Source organism: Pelmatolapia mariae, linkage group LG9, assembly GCF_036321145.2.
Source record: "Pelmatolapia mariae isolate MD_Pm_ZW linkage group LG9, Pm_UMD_F_2, whole genome shotgun sequence".
Taxonomy (NCBI): domain Eukaryota; kingdom Metazoa; phylum Chordata; class Actinopteri; order Cichliformes; family Cichlidae; genus Pelmatolapia; species Pelmatolapia mariae.
The window spans coordinates 18,019,225-18,035,850 of NC_086235.1; the positions used below are offsets into that span (position 1 = coordinate 18,019,225).

At 39.2% G+C, this 16,626-nt stretch overlaps 2 protein-coding genes across 2 annotated transcripts in view; one reads left to right on the forward strand and one right to left on the reverse strand.

Moving 5' to 3' along the window:
- The first annotated feature begins 1,042 nt into the window (after positions 1-1,042).
- nphp3 (nephronophthisis 3) overlaps positions 1,043-16,626 on the forward strand; it is a 36,301-nt gene continuing 20,717 nt past the window's right edge. The window contains exons 1-28 of the mRNA XM_063483543.1: positions 1,043-1,091; positions 1,557-1,941; positions 2,053-2,178; positions 2,935-3,085; positions 3,262-3,414; positions 3,680-3,813; positions 4,320-4,480; positions 4,598-4,754; positions 4,932-5,006; positions 5,127-5,297; positions 5,397-5,500; positions 5,918-6,032; positions 6,131-6,274; positions 6,382-6,479; positions 6,557-6,659; positions 6,769-6,851; positions 7,085-7,220; positions 7,407-7,571; positions 7,683-7,777; positions 7,855-7,977; positions 8,084-8,273; positions 8,464-8,705; positions 8,908-8,983; positions 9,071-9,198; positions 9,378-9,618; positions 9,704-9,829; positions 11,132-11,247; positions 11,345-11,509. Of these exons, the coding sequence (XP_063339613.1) occupies positions 1,618-1,941; positions 2,053-2,178; positions 2,935-3,085; positions 3,262-3,414; positions 3,680-3,813; positions 4,320-4,480; positions 4,598-4,754; positions 4,932-5,006; positions 5,127-5,297; positions 5,397-5,500; positions 5,918-6,032; positions 6,131-6,274; positions 6,382-6,479; positions 6,557-6,659; positions 6,769-6,851; positions 7,085-7,220; positions 7,407-7,571; positions 7,683-7,777; positions 7,855-7,977; positions 8,084-8,273; positions 8,464-8,705; positions 8,908-8,983; positions 9,071-9,198; positions 9,378-9,618; positions 9,704-9,829; positions 11,132-11,247; positions 11,345-11,509 (3,902 nt within the window). The 5' untranslated portion in view covers positions 1,043-1,091; positions 1,557-1,617. The remainder of the gene's footprint in view (positions 1,092-1,556; positions 1,942-2,052; positions 2,179-2,934; positions 3,086-3,261; positions 3,415-3,679; positions 3,814-4,319; positions 4,481-4,597; positions 4,755-4,931; positions 5,007-5,126; positions 5,298-5,396; positions 5,501-5,917; positions 6,033-6,130; positions 6,275-6,381; positions 6,480-6,556; positions 6,660-6,768; positions 6,852-7,084; positions 7,221-7,406; positions 7,572-7,682; positions 7,778-7,854; positions 7,978-8,083; positions 8,274-8,463; positions 8,706-8,907; positions 8,984-9,070; positions 9,199-9,377; positions 9,619-9,703; positions 9,830-11,131; positions 11,248-11,344; positions 11,510-16,626) is intronic.
- Positions 11,510-16,484, reverse strand: uba5 (ubiquitin-like modifier activating enzyme 5). The gene is made up of 12 exons (XM_063483545.1): positions 16,193-16,484; positions 16,011-16,056; positions 14,997-15,086; positions 14,775-14,884; positions 14,601-14,687; positions 14,431-14,515; positions 14,231-14,335; positions 13,994-14,121; positions 13,767-13,902; positions 13,574-13,649; positions 13,365-13,471; positions 11,510-13,017 (listed from the first exon to the last, which is right to left on the reverse strand). Exons 1-12 carry the CDS (start codon positions 16,354-16,356, stop codon positions 12,940-12,942), a joined length of 1,212 nt encoding a protein of 403 aa, XP_063339615.1. The 5' UTR covers positions 16,357-16,484; the 3' UTR covers positions 11,510-12,939.

Consider the following 16,626-nt stretch of genomic DNA (forward strand, 5'->3'; position numbering starts at 1 on the left):
GTGTCAGGAAGTTGAAGGTTCTCTGTGTGTTGTTGGTTTTTTTTTCCACTTTACAAAAAATGTACCTCATTTAGAAGCTTTAGCACCTAATTATTGCTTATTTTGAAAATAAAATTAATCATCTGAATATTAAATAATTTTTTCGTGACTTTCTTCAGAGTATTTGTCTAAGATTGAAGAAGTTTGCAGCAGATCAAATCGACCACTTGATGGTGACAAACACACAGAACAGTTGGTTTTGTGATTGTAGATTACGTCATAGTAAAATAAACAATATAAATACCTTATTTGATATTTGACACAAGTAGAACATTGAACGAACTGATAGAGTAGTTTTAACACAGTTTTTAAAAAAGCAGACACGATGATGTAGACTATAAAGTAAACATATTACATGAAGTAAAATGTAATTTGTTTCAGGAAGGTTTACAAGGTGGTAGTGAGACCTGCTTTGATGTATGGTGTGGAGAAGGTGGCACTGACAAAAAGACAGGAGGTCGAGCAGAAAGTAGAAGAGCTGAAAACTTTCACTTTGACTGACCAGGAGGGACAAGGATTAAAAATGAGCATACACGAGGGACAGCTCAGGTCCCTCTTTGGAGACAAAGTTAGAGAGACAAGGGTGAGATGGTTTGGAAACGCACAGAGGAGGCATAGAGGATGTATTTCCTGGACACGGGGTGAATATGGGAGTGCCAGGCAAGAGGAAAAGAGGAAGACCACAAAGAAGATTCGTGGACGTAGAGAAGCAGGACCTGTAGAAGGTTAGTGTGAGAGAGGAGGATGCAAACTGTAGGGTGAGCTGGAGGCAGATGATCCACTGTGGCGACCCCTAAAGGGAGCAGCTGAAAGAAGAAGAAGACGAAGATGCTGATGATGAAAATAAAAATGTTTTAAGCACTCCGTTTTGGCACAGAATTCATTACATCATAAAACGAGGGTTTAATTCTTTGATTACCGAGAGATGGGCTCTCGGGTAATTCCCATAATTTCGAGGGGAATAAACTTCTGCTGTTTTTGACTTGTGCGGGCACCCGTATTTTCTCCTTGTTACCAAGGCAGCCAGGAAGAAGCTGTGAGGGGAGCGGACCGTGAGTGTAGCTATTTGTTTAACCTTCATATGCCAAACTTGGGCGTGTAGGCAGTTTTCTTCTCAGCTAAAACACTTTACTGTGTCGTTTCTTTAGTTTTTACATTAATAAATGACGCCGTTAGGGTGTTGAACCGCTCCAAAACTTAATGTTAACGAAGCTAACTAAGTTCATCTGGATTAGTTGCTATTAGTCGGGTATGCTTAAACCCATTTTGATATTAACTGCAAACGCGTTGCTTTGTCACCTTTTCATTTCTTCAGAATAAATAAATGAATAAATAAATAAAAATAATTCTAATGCTACCTGTTGCTTTTGTGGAAAGAGCTTAGCTTTTTGCTTGTTGTTGTTTTACGAGACGGCCTGGAAAAAAACAACTTAAAGATCAGAAATGCCAGTGACAAACCATCAACAAAAGGTTTCCTTAACTGACACTCCATCCCCGTCCCGTCTTTTATTACACAGGAGCAGCTATGAGCATCGAAAAAAGTTGAGCAGTTCTTTTTCTCCAACTTATTTGGCCACCATGGGCACCGCATCCTCTATGGTGAGCCCAGGGGAGGTGATCGAGGACGGGTATGGAGGTGAAGGCGGGGAAGCCTGTGAGATACCCGTCGAGGTGAAGCCCAAAGCCCGACTACTGCGCAGCTCTTTCCGCCGAGGACCTCGTGTGATTGGGGCCAGTTTCAAATCCACAGCATCTGTGGATCTAGAGTATGCTGCAGAGTATGAAAGACTCCGTAAAGAGTACGAAATCTTCCGTGTCAGCAAGAACAACGAGATCTCATCCATGCAAAAGAAGGAAGCAAAGCTGGATGAGGAGAACAAGAGGCTGAGAGCAGAGCTGCAGGTGATAATGAACAAAATGCACAAGGCTTATTCTAACCTCACTGAAAAAGTTGTGGGCGTTTGGATGATTTAATGTGATGGTGGGATGCTGCTATTTTCAATGTCACTACAGGCTCTGCAGAAGACCTACCAGAAGATCCTCAGAGAGAAAGAGAGTGCTCTTGAGGCAAAATATCAAGCTATGGAGAGGGCTGCCACATTTGAACATGACAGGGACAAAGTAAAACGTCAGTTTAAGGTACATCATAGATGTAGGCAGATTAATACCAAAGTTGGTATTGTTATCAGATTGATACTAGTGATCAAACATCCTCAAACAGAACCCACTATGGAAAATGTCCAAATCTTTTTGTGTTGACTAGAAAGTCTTATTTTATTTATAGCTCATAGCACATTTAAACAACAAAAGCTGACCCAGATTGCTTTACAGACAGGCACATTTACATTTCAGGTCTCCAAAAAAAAAAGATGAAAGGTGAGTTTTGTAGCATTAAGTAATCATTGTGAGAAAAGTAAATATCTTAGTAAATATCTTAAAGTAAATATCTTAGTCTCAGTATTTTAGTGGTCATTAAAATGTGTTTGTATAGAATTTGTAAATTTATTGACACATTGCTCTCCGCTGCACAATCTGGCTTTATAGGTTAAAAGTATCAGAAATACTGACCCTGTGTTTATTTGGTATCGGATCTGTACTAAAATTTGCAGTATCCCACAGCACTAGTACACCGCATCACGCCTCATTTCACAAGAGGGTGAAAGTTCACCCTAATACCTCACATGTCTTTCTTTTACAATCATCAACAATAAACAAGCATAAAATGATCAAATTTGAAGTAAAAGTCAAAGTATGATAAAAGTACAATAACATCCATTCATCTTAGTTGACCCAAAATTTTGGCTCTGTGCCCCACAGTTTGAGAACGATTGTGGCATTGCATTCTTTCTAGTATTCACATTTGCAGCTTTAACCTTTTGGCAAAATCACCACCAGATTTTCCGGGAGACAAAAGAAAAGGAGATACAGGATCTCCTGCGTGCTAAAAGGGACTTGGAAGCCAAACTTCAACAGTTACAGGCTCAGGGCATCCAGGTTTATGACCCAAATGACTCAGATTCAGATGACAACCAAACCACTGTCACTGGTAAGACAAAAATTCACACTATTGGGGACTTTCTGTTATTAAGCCGTTAATCTGTTCTGCATAACTTTTCCTATTCAGGAACACAGGATTCATTTTCTGTTAGCATACCTCATGTTTAGGCTTTTGTTTCTTTATGTCATGATAAAACACCACAATGATTTATTAAATGTCTTCAGCTGCAGGAACACAGTGCGAGTACTGGACTGGTGGTGTGCTGGGAAGTGAGCCCTCTATGGGCAGCATGATGCAATTGCAACAAACATTCAGAGGACCAGAGTTTGCACACAGTTTAATAGATGTGGAAGGGCCCTTTGCTAATGTGAGCAGAGGTAAGGAAACTTTGGAAGGGAAGAGTCTGTAGAAAGAAGAGTGATATTATGATCTGGACTGCAGTCATTTCATATGTGTGTCCCATTGTGGCGCCAGCAGCACTGGAAAATTTATTTTACTTTCTGAGAACCTGACCTCTAGATGACCTAGTTATTATGATTTTTTTATCAACATCATTCTTTTTGCATGCAGGTATTTTTGAAGCACATATTCTCTTCATGGGCATGACTTGTATATTTTACCATATGTGTCTGTCTTTGTCAGATGATTGGGATGCTGCTGTGGCGAGTCTGTTGCAGGTGTCACCCCACGTTCCCCAGGCCTTGTGGAGCAACACAGTCCGCTGCTACCTGATCTTCACCCAGGAGACCAAAGCTGAGCTGGATATTTTTATAAAGGTCGGTAAGATGAGCACTGTAAAAACTGTAAATATTCTGTTTTCATGTGATGTTGTTGTACCACTATAGTGCTGCTCACTGACGTGCCTTAAAGTAACACAGAGATAGGACTGTAGCGTTATATTATGAAAGGCTGAACTAAGCTAAGATAAAAATGAATGACTCGATAAATATGCCAATAAAATCATTATTTGGATTTTTTTTTTCTTTTTAATTTTGGACATTTTGTATTTCATTAACCCTTTATTGACCGGCCCTTCAAATTTACCTGTAAAATGGGCCTGCCGGTGGGCCCATGGTCAATAAAGGGTTAAGTCAGATCCACTCATAGAAGTTTAATTAAATCAAATTAAAAGAAAAACAACAACTTGATTATATCTTTGAGAAAATTTGTGTGTGGGATTGTGGGTTTAAAATGGCAATTTTTGTGAAAAATACCTTTAACCTTATTATAACCTTATTATTAATCAGGTCTGGGAAAACTGTGCTTAATGTTTTAATTGCAGAAACACACCTCTGTATTGCGGCGAATATGTGAGAGTCTAGGCCATTTCTACCTTAATGTCTTCTTCCCAGAGGAGAATGCGGCTTCATACGCTGTAGAGCGCAAGCTGGAGATTGAAAGGAGTTCTCTGTGTGTTCTTCTTCTCAAATCTACTGTCCCTAGGTATGGTGAGTTTAGGAAATTGATAACCTTATAATAAAGATTGCACACAAATTCTTTTTTTTTCCAGAGATTAATGAAGGTTTTTGTTTAATATTCATGCATAATACATTGCCGTAGCTCTGTGGTGGAGGATTGTGAAGAGGCTTTTGTTAAGAATCCAGATGGCCGTCCATTGGTGCTGTACCTTAGGACCGAAGAAGATCACAATTTAAATGGACCTATCAGGCAACTGCTCGAACGGGTCAATGCTGCAGACAAGGCTGCTAAAATCAAGGTACTTATATGGTTAATAATTTTAGAAAAGTTTTTTTTTAGTTTCAACCCATTTCATGCAATGCATCAGTATAAATAAAATAATAACTGTGGAGGAAAAGTTGATATTTTTCTGTTTATTGTCTTTAAATGCAATCTAATACTGTGTCTGTCCCAAACCTGTTTTGAACATTACTAGGTAGTGGATCATAGTGGCTCTGCAGAGGAGGGGGCCAACCTGATTTATGCTCAGCTAGAGAAAATCATCAAGCAGGTACAGACTGTCATTTAACATCCTTATTTTTATCAGTTCACAAAGTTTAAAGTCTATGGTATAAGAATTAAAACTGAAACCTTTTTTTGTCTGATTTTTTTTCTTTCCTGCTTCGTCCAGGAGTTGCTGGGTCTTGAAGTAGCAGATGTTGAGTCTAAGGACTCTGGGATGGACGAGGGGTGCGAAGAAGACTCGGGAGATGTGCTGTGGGACCTACATGATGAGCAGGAGCAGATCGAGGCCTATCAGCAGGCTTGTAGCGGCACCACCTCACAATTAAGCTTCCAGAAGGTACTTCAGTTCTTATTGATCCCTTCAACCTTATGATTTTGTCTTCAAATCCTATTTTTTATTGATATTACTAACGCTGTGATGCATCAATGACCTCAGTATATAGATCGTTTGAATGACATGATAGCTGCTCCCCCTCCAACACCACCCCTCCTGGTATCTGGCGGTCCAGGCTCAGGAAAATCTCTTTTACTCTCCAAATGGTAAGAACTAATTTCTTCAGTTAATTATAATGTATACGTCATGAATTCCTCTTAATTAAAACTGTTGTAAGTCTTTAATAGGTTTCCAAACTTTTAAGCCATACATTTAGAAATGTTACAAAGTAATTATAACCGTTCAACCTTCTCTGTTTTCTTTGTATTGTTGTAGGGTCTTTACCTTGCAATATAAAGTGCCTTGAAGAAACTGTTGTTGTGATTTGGCGAAATATAAATAAAACTGAATTGAATTATACTCTCCAATCACTTCAGGCCAACACTCTTGCACCCTTGGAAAAAACAAATCTTGTTTTATATTATATATTAAATGGACAAGTATGTTCTTTCTAATGATCTGGAACATTCTGGACCTTGTGCATGCTTTGCCTGCTTTGCTAATTATTCTTGAATTCTCTTCAGGATCGAGCTCCAGCAGAAACAATCCCCCAACACCTTGTTTCTGTATCATTTTGTTGGTCGCCCACTTTCAACAAGCTCAGAGCCAGTTCTCATTATCAAACGCCTCACAGTTAAAGTAAGGGATATCTCTGATTGCTTCTTGTTAATGCTTTCTTCCACTGATGACTCTGTATTATTAAACTACTGTTTTTATTTCTGTCTGTTTTCAAACAGCTGCTGCAGCACTTCTGGTCCATTTCCGGCTTATCCATGGAGCCCAGTAAGATCTTAGAAGAGTTTCCCCGCTGGCTTGAAAGACTGTCAGCGCGCCATCAAGGAAACATTATCATCATCATTGACTCCATTGACCAAATACAGGTTAACAGCCTCTACAACTATATAAAACTCAAAATTCAACTCAGCTGGGTTCACTCTCTCTGCTGTATGTTTTTGTCTGTACTACTGTTTGTCCCCTTTTGCTCTAGCAAGCAGAAAAACACATGAAGTGGCTAATTGACCCTCTGCCTGTCAATGTCAGAGTGGTGGTGTCTGTCAATGTAGAGACTTGTCCTCAGGCTTGGAGGTAATACACACTCGATGAATTCCCAGTATTGGTCAAAATGGCTATTCATATGCTTTTCTGCGACTTTGTGTGTTTAGGTTGTGGCCCACACTCCACTTAGACCCACTGAGTCCCAGAGAGGTCAGGAGTATAGTCAATGCAGAGTGCCAGAGCATGGATCTCAAACTTACTAGGGATCAGGTCAGTGTTGACCCCTCCACAAGGTCCTTCAAAGACATTTAAAAATCCTTAGCAGCAGTATGTTTTTTTTTTAAGATTATGATACCTGAATGCGTGTATTTTGTTTCAGGAGAAGAAGCTGGAAAGGCACTGTCGCTCTGCATCAACATGCAATGCATTATATGTCACACTGCTGGCAAGGATGATCACCAGGTTCGCCACCTCTGCTTTCACAATTATAAATACATTATTTAAAAAATAAATAAAGAAGTAAACGAATGAAAAAAATAAAAACCTTCAAATCCAGCATGTATCCTCTGCAGAGTTGGACAGCCTGTTTTTAAATTATTTTAATTTTAATTGTTCGCTTCACAAAATAGTAACCTTTTTTTTTTCTTTTTGAATAACTTAGATTTTGTTTGTTTTGTTTTGCTGCTTCCTAACAGTAGATCCTGTGGGTTGCTGGAGAAGAGCCTGGAGCAGTGTCTGCAGTGTCAGGACACCATGTCACTTTACCGCCTGGCACTCAAAATGACATTGAACTCTCTCAGCACGGACAGAGAGCGCCACATTATGAGAGAGGTGACTTAAACACAGATTTTCCTGTCCTTATTGCTTTTAGTTTGAAATATGTGTGTAATTTAATTTGGCATCAGAGAAACACATACCCTTTCTGGTTTTAATGTGAATGTGAAAATTTTTCTTTATTTGATGTTTTTTTCCAATGTGTAGCAGAGGAATAGGTGATTGTTTTTTGTCTGCCTTTAGATACTGGGCCTTGTATGTGCCAGCCATAATGGAGTGAGTGAATCAGAGGTACTAGATCTTTTCCCAGAGGTAGAGTTGCCTGCCCTGTCCTCTCTGCTGTACCTCTTGAACAGACTCTGCATTGTAACACTCCGTTGTGGACTCATCAGGTTTCAACATCTACAGGTAATTAGGCTTCTTAGTCGGTAAAATGATACAGCAGCATCAATAAAAACAAAATGCATAATAGAATTATGCTGCAATTTTGCAGTTTTCATCTTTCTGTGTTTCTGACAGGCGTGGGAAGCTGTGAGGCTAGAGTTTCTGGCTGGAGGAAGTAGCTCCACCACTTATAGAGAGAAACTAATTCATTACTTCAACCAGCAACTCAGGTCCTGCAGAGATCCACACAAATCACACGGCTCTGTCAGAACAACTCATATCAATGTGTATGTGTGTGTGTTTTTAGCCAGGACCGAGTGACGTGGCGTGTCGCAGATGAGCTTCCCTGGCTGCTCCAGCAGGAGGAGGACAAACCTAAACTGCAGCTCAGCCTCTTGAACTTGTTTGTCTCTCAAAATCTCTACAAGAGGTACATGTTAGTGTTGCCTGAAAGCATGCATACATACGAGGCATTGTCACAAAGCCTGATGCATTTCTTCAGCTACCTTGCCAAAGATGTGTGTTTTGTTTTTTAGGGGTCATTTCTCTGAGCTCTTGGCCTACTGGCAGTATGTCGGCAAAGACAAAAGCTCCATGGCCACCGAGTATTTTGACTCTCTGAAGCGCTACGAGAAGAGCTGCGAGAGTGAAGACAGCATGACCAGGCTCGCAAATCTGTATGAGACTTTGGGACGTTTCCTCAAAGATCTGGGCCTCCCTAGTCAGGTAGGGTGAATGGCTGTAATATTAAAAACACTATGTTTATTCCTCACCACACATCTTTTCCTGCCTAGTCTTAAAAGGCTTAAATTTTGCCTACATTGTCTGAAGAAGTCTAATCTTTTTTTTTCCTGCTAAGAATGAGCTCATGGTAATTGTGTATATATCTGATTCTGTTTATTTTTTATTTGTTTAGGCTGTAGCACCTTTACAAAGGTCTCTTGAGATTAGAGAGACAGCCTTGGATCCAGACCATCCCAGTGTAGCTCGATCTCTGCACCAGCTGGCTGGAGTTTATGTCCAATGGAAGAAGTATGGAAATGCTGAGCAGCTGTACAAGCAAGCCCTTGAGATAAGCGAGAATGCCTACGGCGCCGAGCATGCCAGTGTGGCTCGAGAACTGGAGTCACTCGCCATGCTCTATCAGAAGCAAAACAAGTAAACAGGACTATCTTGGGGCTAATGTTATGAAATTGCCGTTAATAGTTGCAGGTGTTTCAGTCAGGCTATATCTTCATTAAAGACAAACACCAGCTGTTGTGATTATTAAAAAAATTCAGAGGACTAAATCACACTCTGCCAAGTCAGGATTCAATTAAAGAAACATATTTAACAACTAACACCTGGTGCTTTTGTTCAGGTATGAACAAGCGGAGAAACTCAGGAAGAGGTCTGTGAAGATCCGTCAGAAAACTGCTCGACAGAAAGGTCATATGGTGAGTGTTGTTCTCAGATTCCTACACACTTAGTCATACTCCTTTAATGAGAGATATTGGATGTCTTTTGTCTACTCCTCCTTTCAGTATGGCTTCAGTTTGTTGAGGCGCAGAGCCCTGCAGCTGGAAGAGCTGACCCTAGGAAAAGACTCTGCAGACTGTGCCAAAACTTTAAATGAACTGGGTGTTCTTTATTACCTCCAGAACAACCTAGAGTAAGGAAACAGCACCTAGCATGTCCACAGATGTCGCTATATAAGATTATAGATTCTCAATGCCCTCAATGTATAGTTCTAGTCTAGTACCTGTACTTCAAATGATCAGTAATATGTGTTTTTTTTTTTTAAAGAAATTCCATCAGCACAACTAAAATCCTTCTCTTTGCCCTCACCAGTGCAGCCAAGGTGTTTTTAACCCGCTCTTTGGAGATGCGCCAGCGGGTCCTTGGTCCTGATCACCCGGACTGTGCTCAGTCACTCAACAACCTGGCTGCACTGCACACTGAAAGGAGAGAATACGAAGCAGCTGAGGACATGTACGAAAGGGCTCTAGACATCCGCAAGAAAGCCTTGTCTCCTGACCACCCTTCTCTGGCATACACACTCAAACACCTCGCCATGCTCTATAAACGCAGAGTAAGACAAATGGCACTCACATGATACTTTCTGTTGATGTTGTCTTGAATTAGGCAAATGATTTCACTTCATGTGTTTTGTTCAGGGGAAACTGGAGAAGGCTGTTCCACTTTATGAGCTGTCGCTGGAAATCAGGGAAAAAAGTTTTGGCCCCAAGCACCCCAGTGTAGCCACCGCACTGGTCAACCTGGCAGTAATCTACTGCCAACTGGTGAGACTTACCATGCTTCTGTTGTCTCAACTATGCACTGCAGAATTGCATACCTCAATAAAATAAGGGATCAAATTTTCATCTTACTTAAGAAAAAATAGCTATATCCGACTTTCAAAACATTACATTAAGGAAAATGTAAATCAAAATAGATTATTATGAACATTTATTCACAAAATAAAAGTACTTCTTATACATTATACATCAAGGCGATTGGCAACAGTCAAATCTTTTCTTTCCAGACAGCACGCTGAAACAGTGATCGATGCTTTTATTTCATCCCGTCTGAACTACTGCAACTCACTTTATGTGGGAGTCAGTCAGTCATTGCTCTTGCATCTGCAGCTGCACGACTGATAACAGGAAATCGTAAAAGAGAGCATATAACCCTTGTCCTGGCCTCACTGCATTGGCTGCCCGTGTCTTTTAAAGTTCATTTTAAAATCTTATGTTTGTTTTTTAAATGCTTTCACAATCTTGAACTGTCTTATCTCTCTGAGCTTCTCCATCCCTACACACCCTGTCAGTCTCTTTGATCAGCTGGCCAGCTGCTCCTGAAAGTACAGAGATTTAAAAGGAAGCGCAGAGAGGACAGGGCTTTTTATATCGTGGCTCCTAAATTATGAAATAACTTGTCCTTGCATGTTAGAGAGGCCCCTTCACTGTCCACTTTTAAAACACTTCTTAAAACCCCAGACTTTTGGCCTCAGTGAGACTTAGTTTTTCTTGTAATTAAATTATTAATTAATTATTTTACTTTTTTCTTTTTTGTGTTTTTTATTTATATCATGTGTTTTTATATTATTTAGTTCCACTGTAAAGCGCTTTGCATCAGCTGTGGTTGCTTTAAAGTGCTTTATAAATAAAGATGATAATGATGACTCATATGGGATTTTTACAGTTACTAATGCATGTGAGTACTACTCTTGAGTACTGCATCTTAGAAACAGCTGGTTAAATATTTAGAACTTTATGTTTATTCTTTATGTTGTGATCCTATCAAATGTTATATTTACATTTTTACTCTCACATTAATAAATGTAAAAAGTACAATTTTCTTCCCCCCTCCACATATTATGATGGACATAGAATGAGTATATAAAGCAGTAATCGTAAATAAAGGCAGGCAAGGGCAGTTGCCTCTGTTAGCAAGTAAATTACTTATAATAAGCATATTTAACTTGTATTGAACCAGTGAATTTAAATGATTTGTATAAATTTTTATTTGTCATTTCACTGACTGTTAACATTTTAGGTTAAGCAGAGCAAAACTAACAGGGATTTCTTTTGTGTCTTTGGCAGAAGAAGCACAGTGATGCCTTACCCCTTTATGAACGAGCACTGAAAATCTACGAGGACAGTTTGGGTCGCTCTCATCCACGGGTTGGGGAGACCCTAAAAAACCTGGCTGTGCTAAGGTACATTAGTGAGTGAGATTTAGCAAAAGTTTAATTAAGAATAATATGTTATTGGTTACGTTATAAATTTTATTTCTTAATTTACATTTCAATCTAGCTATGAAGAGGGTGACTTCGAGAAGGCAGCAGAGCTTTACAAGCGTGCAATGGAGATCAAAGAGGCAGAGCCATCATTAGTGTGTGGTAATGCCCCATCTCGCCATTCCTCCAGCGGAGACGCATTTAGTGTGAGAGGACCTGCTCCCCTCCCACATGCTCAGAGGTGACCCTGCTTAGGTGTACTTTGCAGCTGATTAGTAATGGCTGTTTGGACAGCTCTAACTATTATACAGTGTTACTGAAATCCTTTGATTTCACCAAAACTAATTTACAATTCTAGTCATCACATACATCACATGTGGTTGAAGGTACATACTGTACCTGCCAAAAGGAATGTGAAGTTTACAGTATTCATGTTTAAAACCTGCATATCTGCCAGTGGTGTTTTGCATGCAGTCATGTGTAATACACTTCAGAAATCAGCTCTTTAACAGGCTTTAAACTCAGGTCTACACTACACTAAACTCAAATTTCAGCTTAGCCTAGATTTATTTGTGGGTATGAAGTCACTCCAGCCATAAAAACATGCTTAATTATGACCAACATCGTATGGTATAACAGGTTATATTATTATATTCACATTTTAAATGTTAGTTTTTCAATCTAGGCATTCAAATTGTTCCGTGTGAATCATGCTAAACACCCAGTACAAAAAGGTGTTAGTGAGAACGTGCAGAAGAACAAACATTAGAACGTGAACTATCTCCTGATGATGATTAACACGACTGTCAGATCCCAAGCACTTTTTGTTTTTAAATATACATTGTTTACATTATGAATTTTATATATATTTTAACATTTGTTACATACAATGCATATCCAACAGTGTTTTGAGAAAGGCAAACTTGGACAATTAAGTAAAACACATGTCTGAAGAATCATTATCTGTAGCTGATTTAAGGCTGTGTTTATGCAAAATTAAGTGCGCATGCATTTATTCAAAATATTTAAAGGGTCTTACCAAAGACATCACTGTGACATATAAGGCTTCAGGTACAATACATTAAGGCCAAAAGGGACACATTGTACCAAAACCTACTGTGTTGCCACATATACAAGATACAAAATGTTTTTACTGCTTGCATCTATTCATGTATTAATGTATTAATACCATGTTAATAACATCTGTAAAAGCTGTATAGGAAAATAAAAATAAAGTCCAACATGTCCATCTAATAAATACTTTATTGAGACAACTTGAACATTGTTCTGTGATGTTACAGGAAACATTTCTTCTTTTTTTGTGGATGTTGAAAAGTTGGGACACACATTTAGTAAGCAAAACACTAACTGATATCTTCAGGTTTATTGATATGTAATTAGAAAATGTTCCCATTTCAAGTGCTAAACACTTTACCATGTCAGCAAATTACATATCTGATGTTTTTTTGTGTGTGCGTTTTTTTTTTCCCGGTGTGTGAAATACCATAAGCAGCATTTATCATGCATTCCACGTCTTCAGCGGTTAGATGAGCTCATTCTTTAACTGCTTGTATCGTACAGCAATTGGCATTTTCACAATGATGTTGGAGTGAACAGGCAAGAAAAGGTTAGTCTCATATTAACAGCAGAAATGCACCTTCAGATTGTTTCCTACAGTTTTTTCATCTGAGCCATTAATTCTTCAAGGCTCTGTTCAGTCTCCTCCACTGTCTCGCCATCTGCTTTTTCCTAGTTCAAAGTCGAGAAAACAATCCAGAGAATGTAGAATCAGAATTGAGTTGAATTGGGTTCATAGTCAAGACAAACACTAAAACGTTACAACAAAATGCAGCTTTTTTAGAAATTATCTTCGAGCCCAACAGTACTTTCATTTAAAAGCAGTATGGAATGAAAGTAAAACTGAAGAGTTGCTAAAAGTCACTTAGTGCTGTAAATATTTGACTTCACCATTATTACTTGAGGCAAAAAAAAGTATTTGATATAAATGTCAGCAGATTTTTTTTAATTAATGAGTCTACCCATACAGGGCTCCTAGTTAGGCGTTTCAAAGCTGTGGTATCTTAAAGAGTACTAACCTCAGTTGGAATGGTATAAGCCACTGTGATGCCTTCTGGGAGGTCGGGCACAGTACCTGAAGCAGCCTTTAACTCTTCTTCAGTCACCTCTGATACCAGCTCAATACCTGCGCACCACATTTTTGTATATTAACGCACATTAACACAAAAAAACAACAACACACAAACTATGTTACAGTTAGGACACTGTACAAGTTTCTTTTGCTCACCCCATTCATTGTCTTCATGTACAACCTCCTCCTCTTCCTGTACGACCTCCACTTTGGGCCGCTCTGCTTCTTTCCTCTGAACATAAAACCAATGAGTAAGGTTAGCTTTTCTAACACTATATAAAAGCAGTGAGAATGGGACTTTAATCAGTCTTGTAATCCTGTTACATGAGCAAACAGTGAGCACACACACCTTGTACTCCTCCTGTTGTCTCCTGCAGTGACGGTCATTACACTGGGGGTTAGCTTTCATTGCCATGGCAGGGAAGAAGTCCTGCATGGCATTGTAGCCAAGATAATAACTGACAGTACCAAACTTTAGAAGATATCTGGAAGACAAAACATTTAATAAATAATATTGAACTTCACTTTACACTTTTAGATTTGAACCTGCCCAGAAAAACATGAAAATGAACCTACTTGAGGACATTTTGCACAAGGAGACCTGCCACAACACCCATGGTTGTTGGTAAGCTGGCAGCACACACACCCTCCCGTTTTAGGGTTTTCTCATCAATGTTGGCTGCCACCACAAGTGGAGGAGCACACTAAGAGAGAGGGTGTTATATGGTTTTATAATGCAACTACATTTTTCTGTAAGAGCTGGACGTCATCGTATTGCAAAGATATGTTGTTGTTATTTAAGTGTGAGCATACAGCGAAGCAGGCCGTCTCCCCAGGAATGATGAGCTGGATGTGTCCTGACACAGCATTCTCACTGACGCCAGACTCCATCCAGATCTGACCTAGTTCATTGCAGGCCTGAAACAAACACCAAAACGAATTCAACTCCTAAGAGTGACATTTATTTTTTTTAAATCTCTTTTTTTGTGACATTGACATGTATACACACTCACTGTATTGATGGCCATTCTGGCCTCAAAGTTGTCCACACAGCTCAGGACCAAATCCACTGGTTTCCCTTTTTCCAGCCCTCCATGACTGAAAACACACAGAGTTATTTGCTGGTGCAAAATAAAGGGACACAGGAAGAAAACTACATAAAATATACAATATGAATCCTAACCTGATACGATCCATGAAATGTGTAAAATTTTCCATCGTAGTAATGTTGTAGTTATGGGTTTCAAATGACACGTCTGGATTGATGTTTCTGTTCGGGGAAAAGGGAAGTTACATATATTTGAAAGAAACTGAATGGCTTCGGTGGAAAAGTGGATATCTGTTGAAAACAGTGTACCTGAGTGTGTGTTCTGCTGCTTCCACTTTGCTGAGGCCTGCTTGGTGAGGCTGGAAGAACAGCCTGTTCATATTGGCCAGCTCTACTTTATCATAGTCAAAAAGGAGCAACTGGGATGCCACAAAATGAGAACAAGCCACAGTAAGGGTAAAATCAGCACAGATGGACATGGATTTAAATTTAAATCAAGTAAAAGTGAAAGATAATGAAAGCTTCTATTACCTTACCAATGCCACATCTAGTGAGCATTTCAGCTGTCACACTGCCAACTCCCCCAACTCCAACCACAGCTACCGTGAATGTCCGAATTCTCTGTCAACAAGTTTATAAACAATAATTACTCACATTTCTCAACACAAAAGCCTCCAACTTTGCTTTGATAGCTACAGTTGTGAACAGAAATTTACATACACTCATCTTGGGGATGAATGTCATTACGTTTGGGCTTTTCAGCTTCACCCCAAATCAACAGCTAGATGGCTGAACCTTAACAAAATTGGGTGTTCCAGCAGGACAATGATCCCAAACACACATCAAAACTGGTTTTGGAATGGATAAAGGAACTAACATTAGGCTGCTGGAACGGCCATTCCCAAAGCTCCGACCTCAACCCTGCTCAAAACGTTTTAGTTATATATACATGTTTAAAATAAACTCTTTTCTATCTCTCTATTTAAAATTAGTGGACTATGCCTAACGGCTGGGTCTGTGCCACGAAACGAACACATTTATATTAACTCTACCAATTAAACCAAGAAGAGTGGCCAAATATCCAGTGAGAGTTATGGCAAAACCTGGTTGAGGTTCAACTGGCAGAAAGACATTTAACCAAGTATTAGTACTAGTAGTACTTATTTATTTACTTAATGTAGGTTTTGAACCTGTGTGGATTAGACAAAATCCAACATGAATTCAATCTTATGAACTCAATTTTTGTTTTGTAAATGATTAAAGATGTATCTAACAATCATTCCACCCCAGAAAAGAACAGATCAAAGAAATCATTAAAAGCCCCAAATCACCACGACATTCATGGCCATAATGAGTGTAAGTAAACATCTGTATGTAATCATGCTATTATGAATATCTTAATATGAATATGGGTTTCTATAAACATATATCGCAATTTAATGTTGTATCAGCAGTTTGTCTTTATTGCTTATCATGAAATCTGAAAACTTGGAAGGGAGAGCAACCAGAAACTGTGCAGTATTAAAATAAAAACTTTGAACATACCTCGTAATCATCTACGATGCCCATTCTCTTTAAAGCCATGAGGCGACTAAAATAAAAACACAGCTGAGATTAGCTTGTGGTGTATGACTCACAGGAAGGCGTCGGCTCTCAACATAGTGAGCCGTCTACACAAAAATCAATTAAAAGACCATATAATGAATACATTTAAAAAACAAACTTACCTGTACGGGTTGGAATCCACAACTTCGGCGCTCATTTTGTCAATTTTCGGTCTATTTAGTGCCTGACTGTGAGCATCTTCCGCAGCACACTGTTTCTGCTTACACTTTATCAGCTCATTCTCCAACTCTCTCACCCTCAACTTCAGCTCCTCCACTGTCGCCATCAGGAAAACAGTCGAAGGCTAAACTATGTAAAAGAAATAATAATGCTGTAAACAAAAACGTAAATTAAAAAACCCTACAGGAATCGACACAGAAAGTACACGTCTTCGCTGCTCAAACCAGCTGTCAGGATGTGTGTTCCCATTAACAGTGTTCGTGCAGAAAACGAGCACAAACACCCTACAGTGTTCCCGCATCACCAGTGGATTGTTTAAACCTTTATTTTATTGTTTTATTTTAGTATTGAAAATCTTCTAGTCATTAGTTTTTAA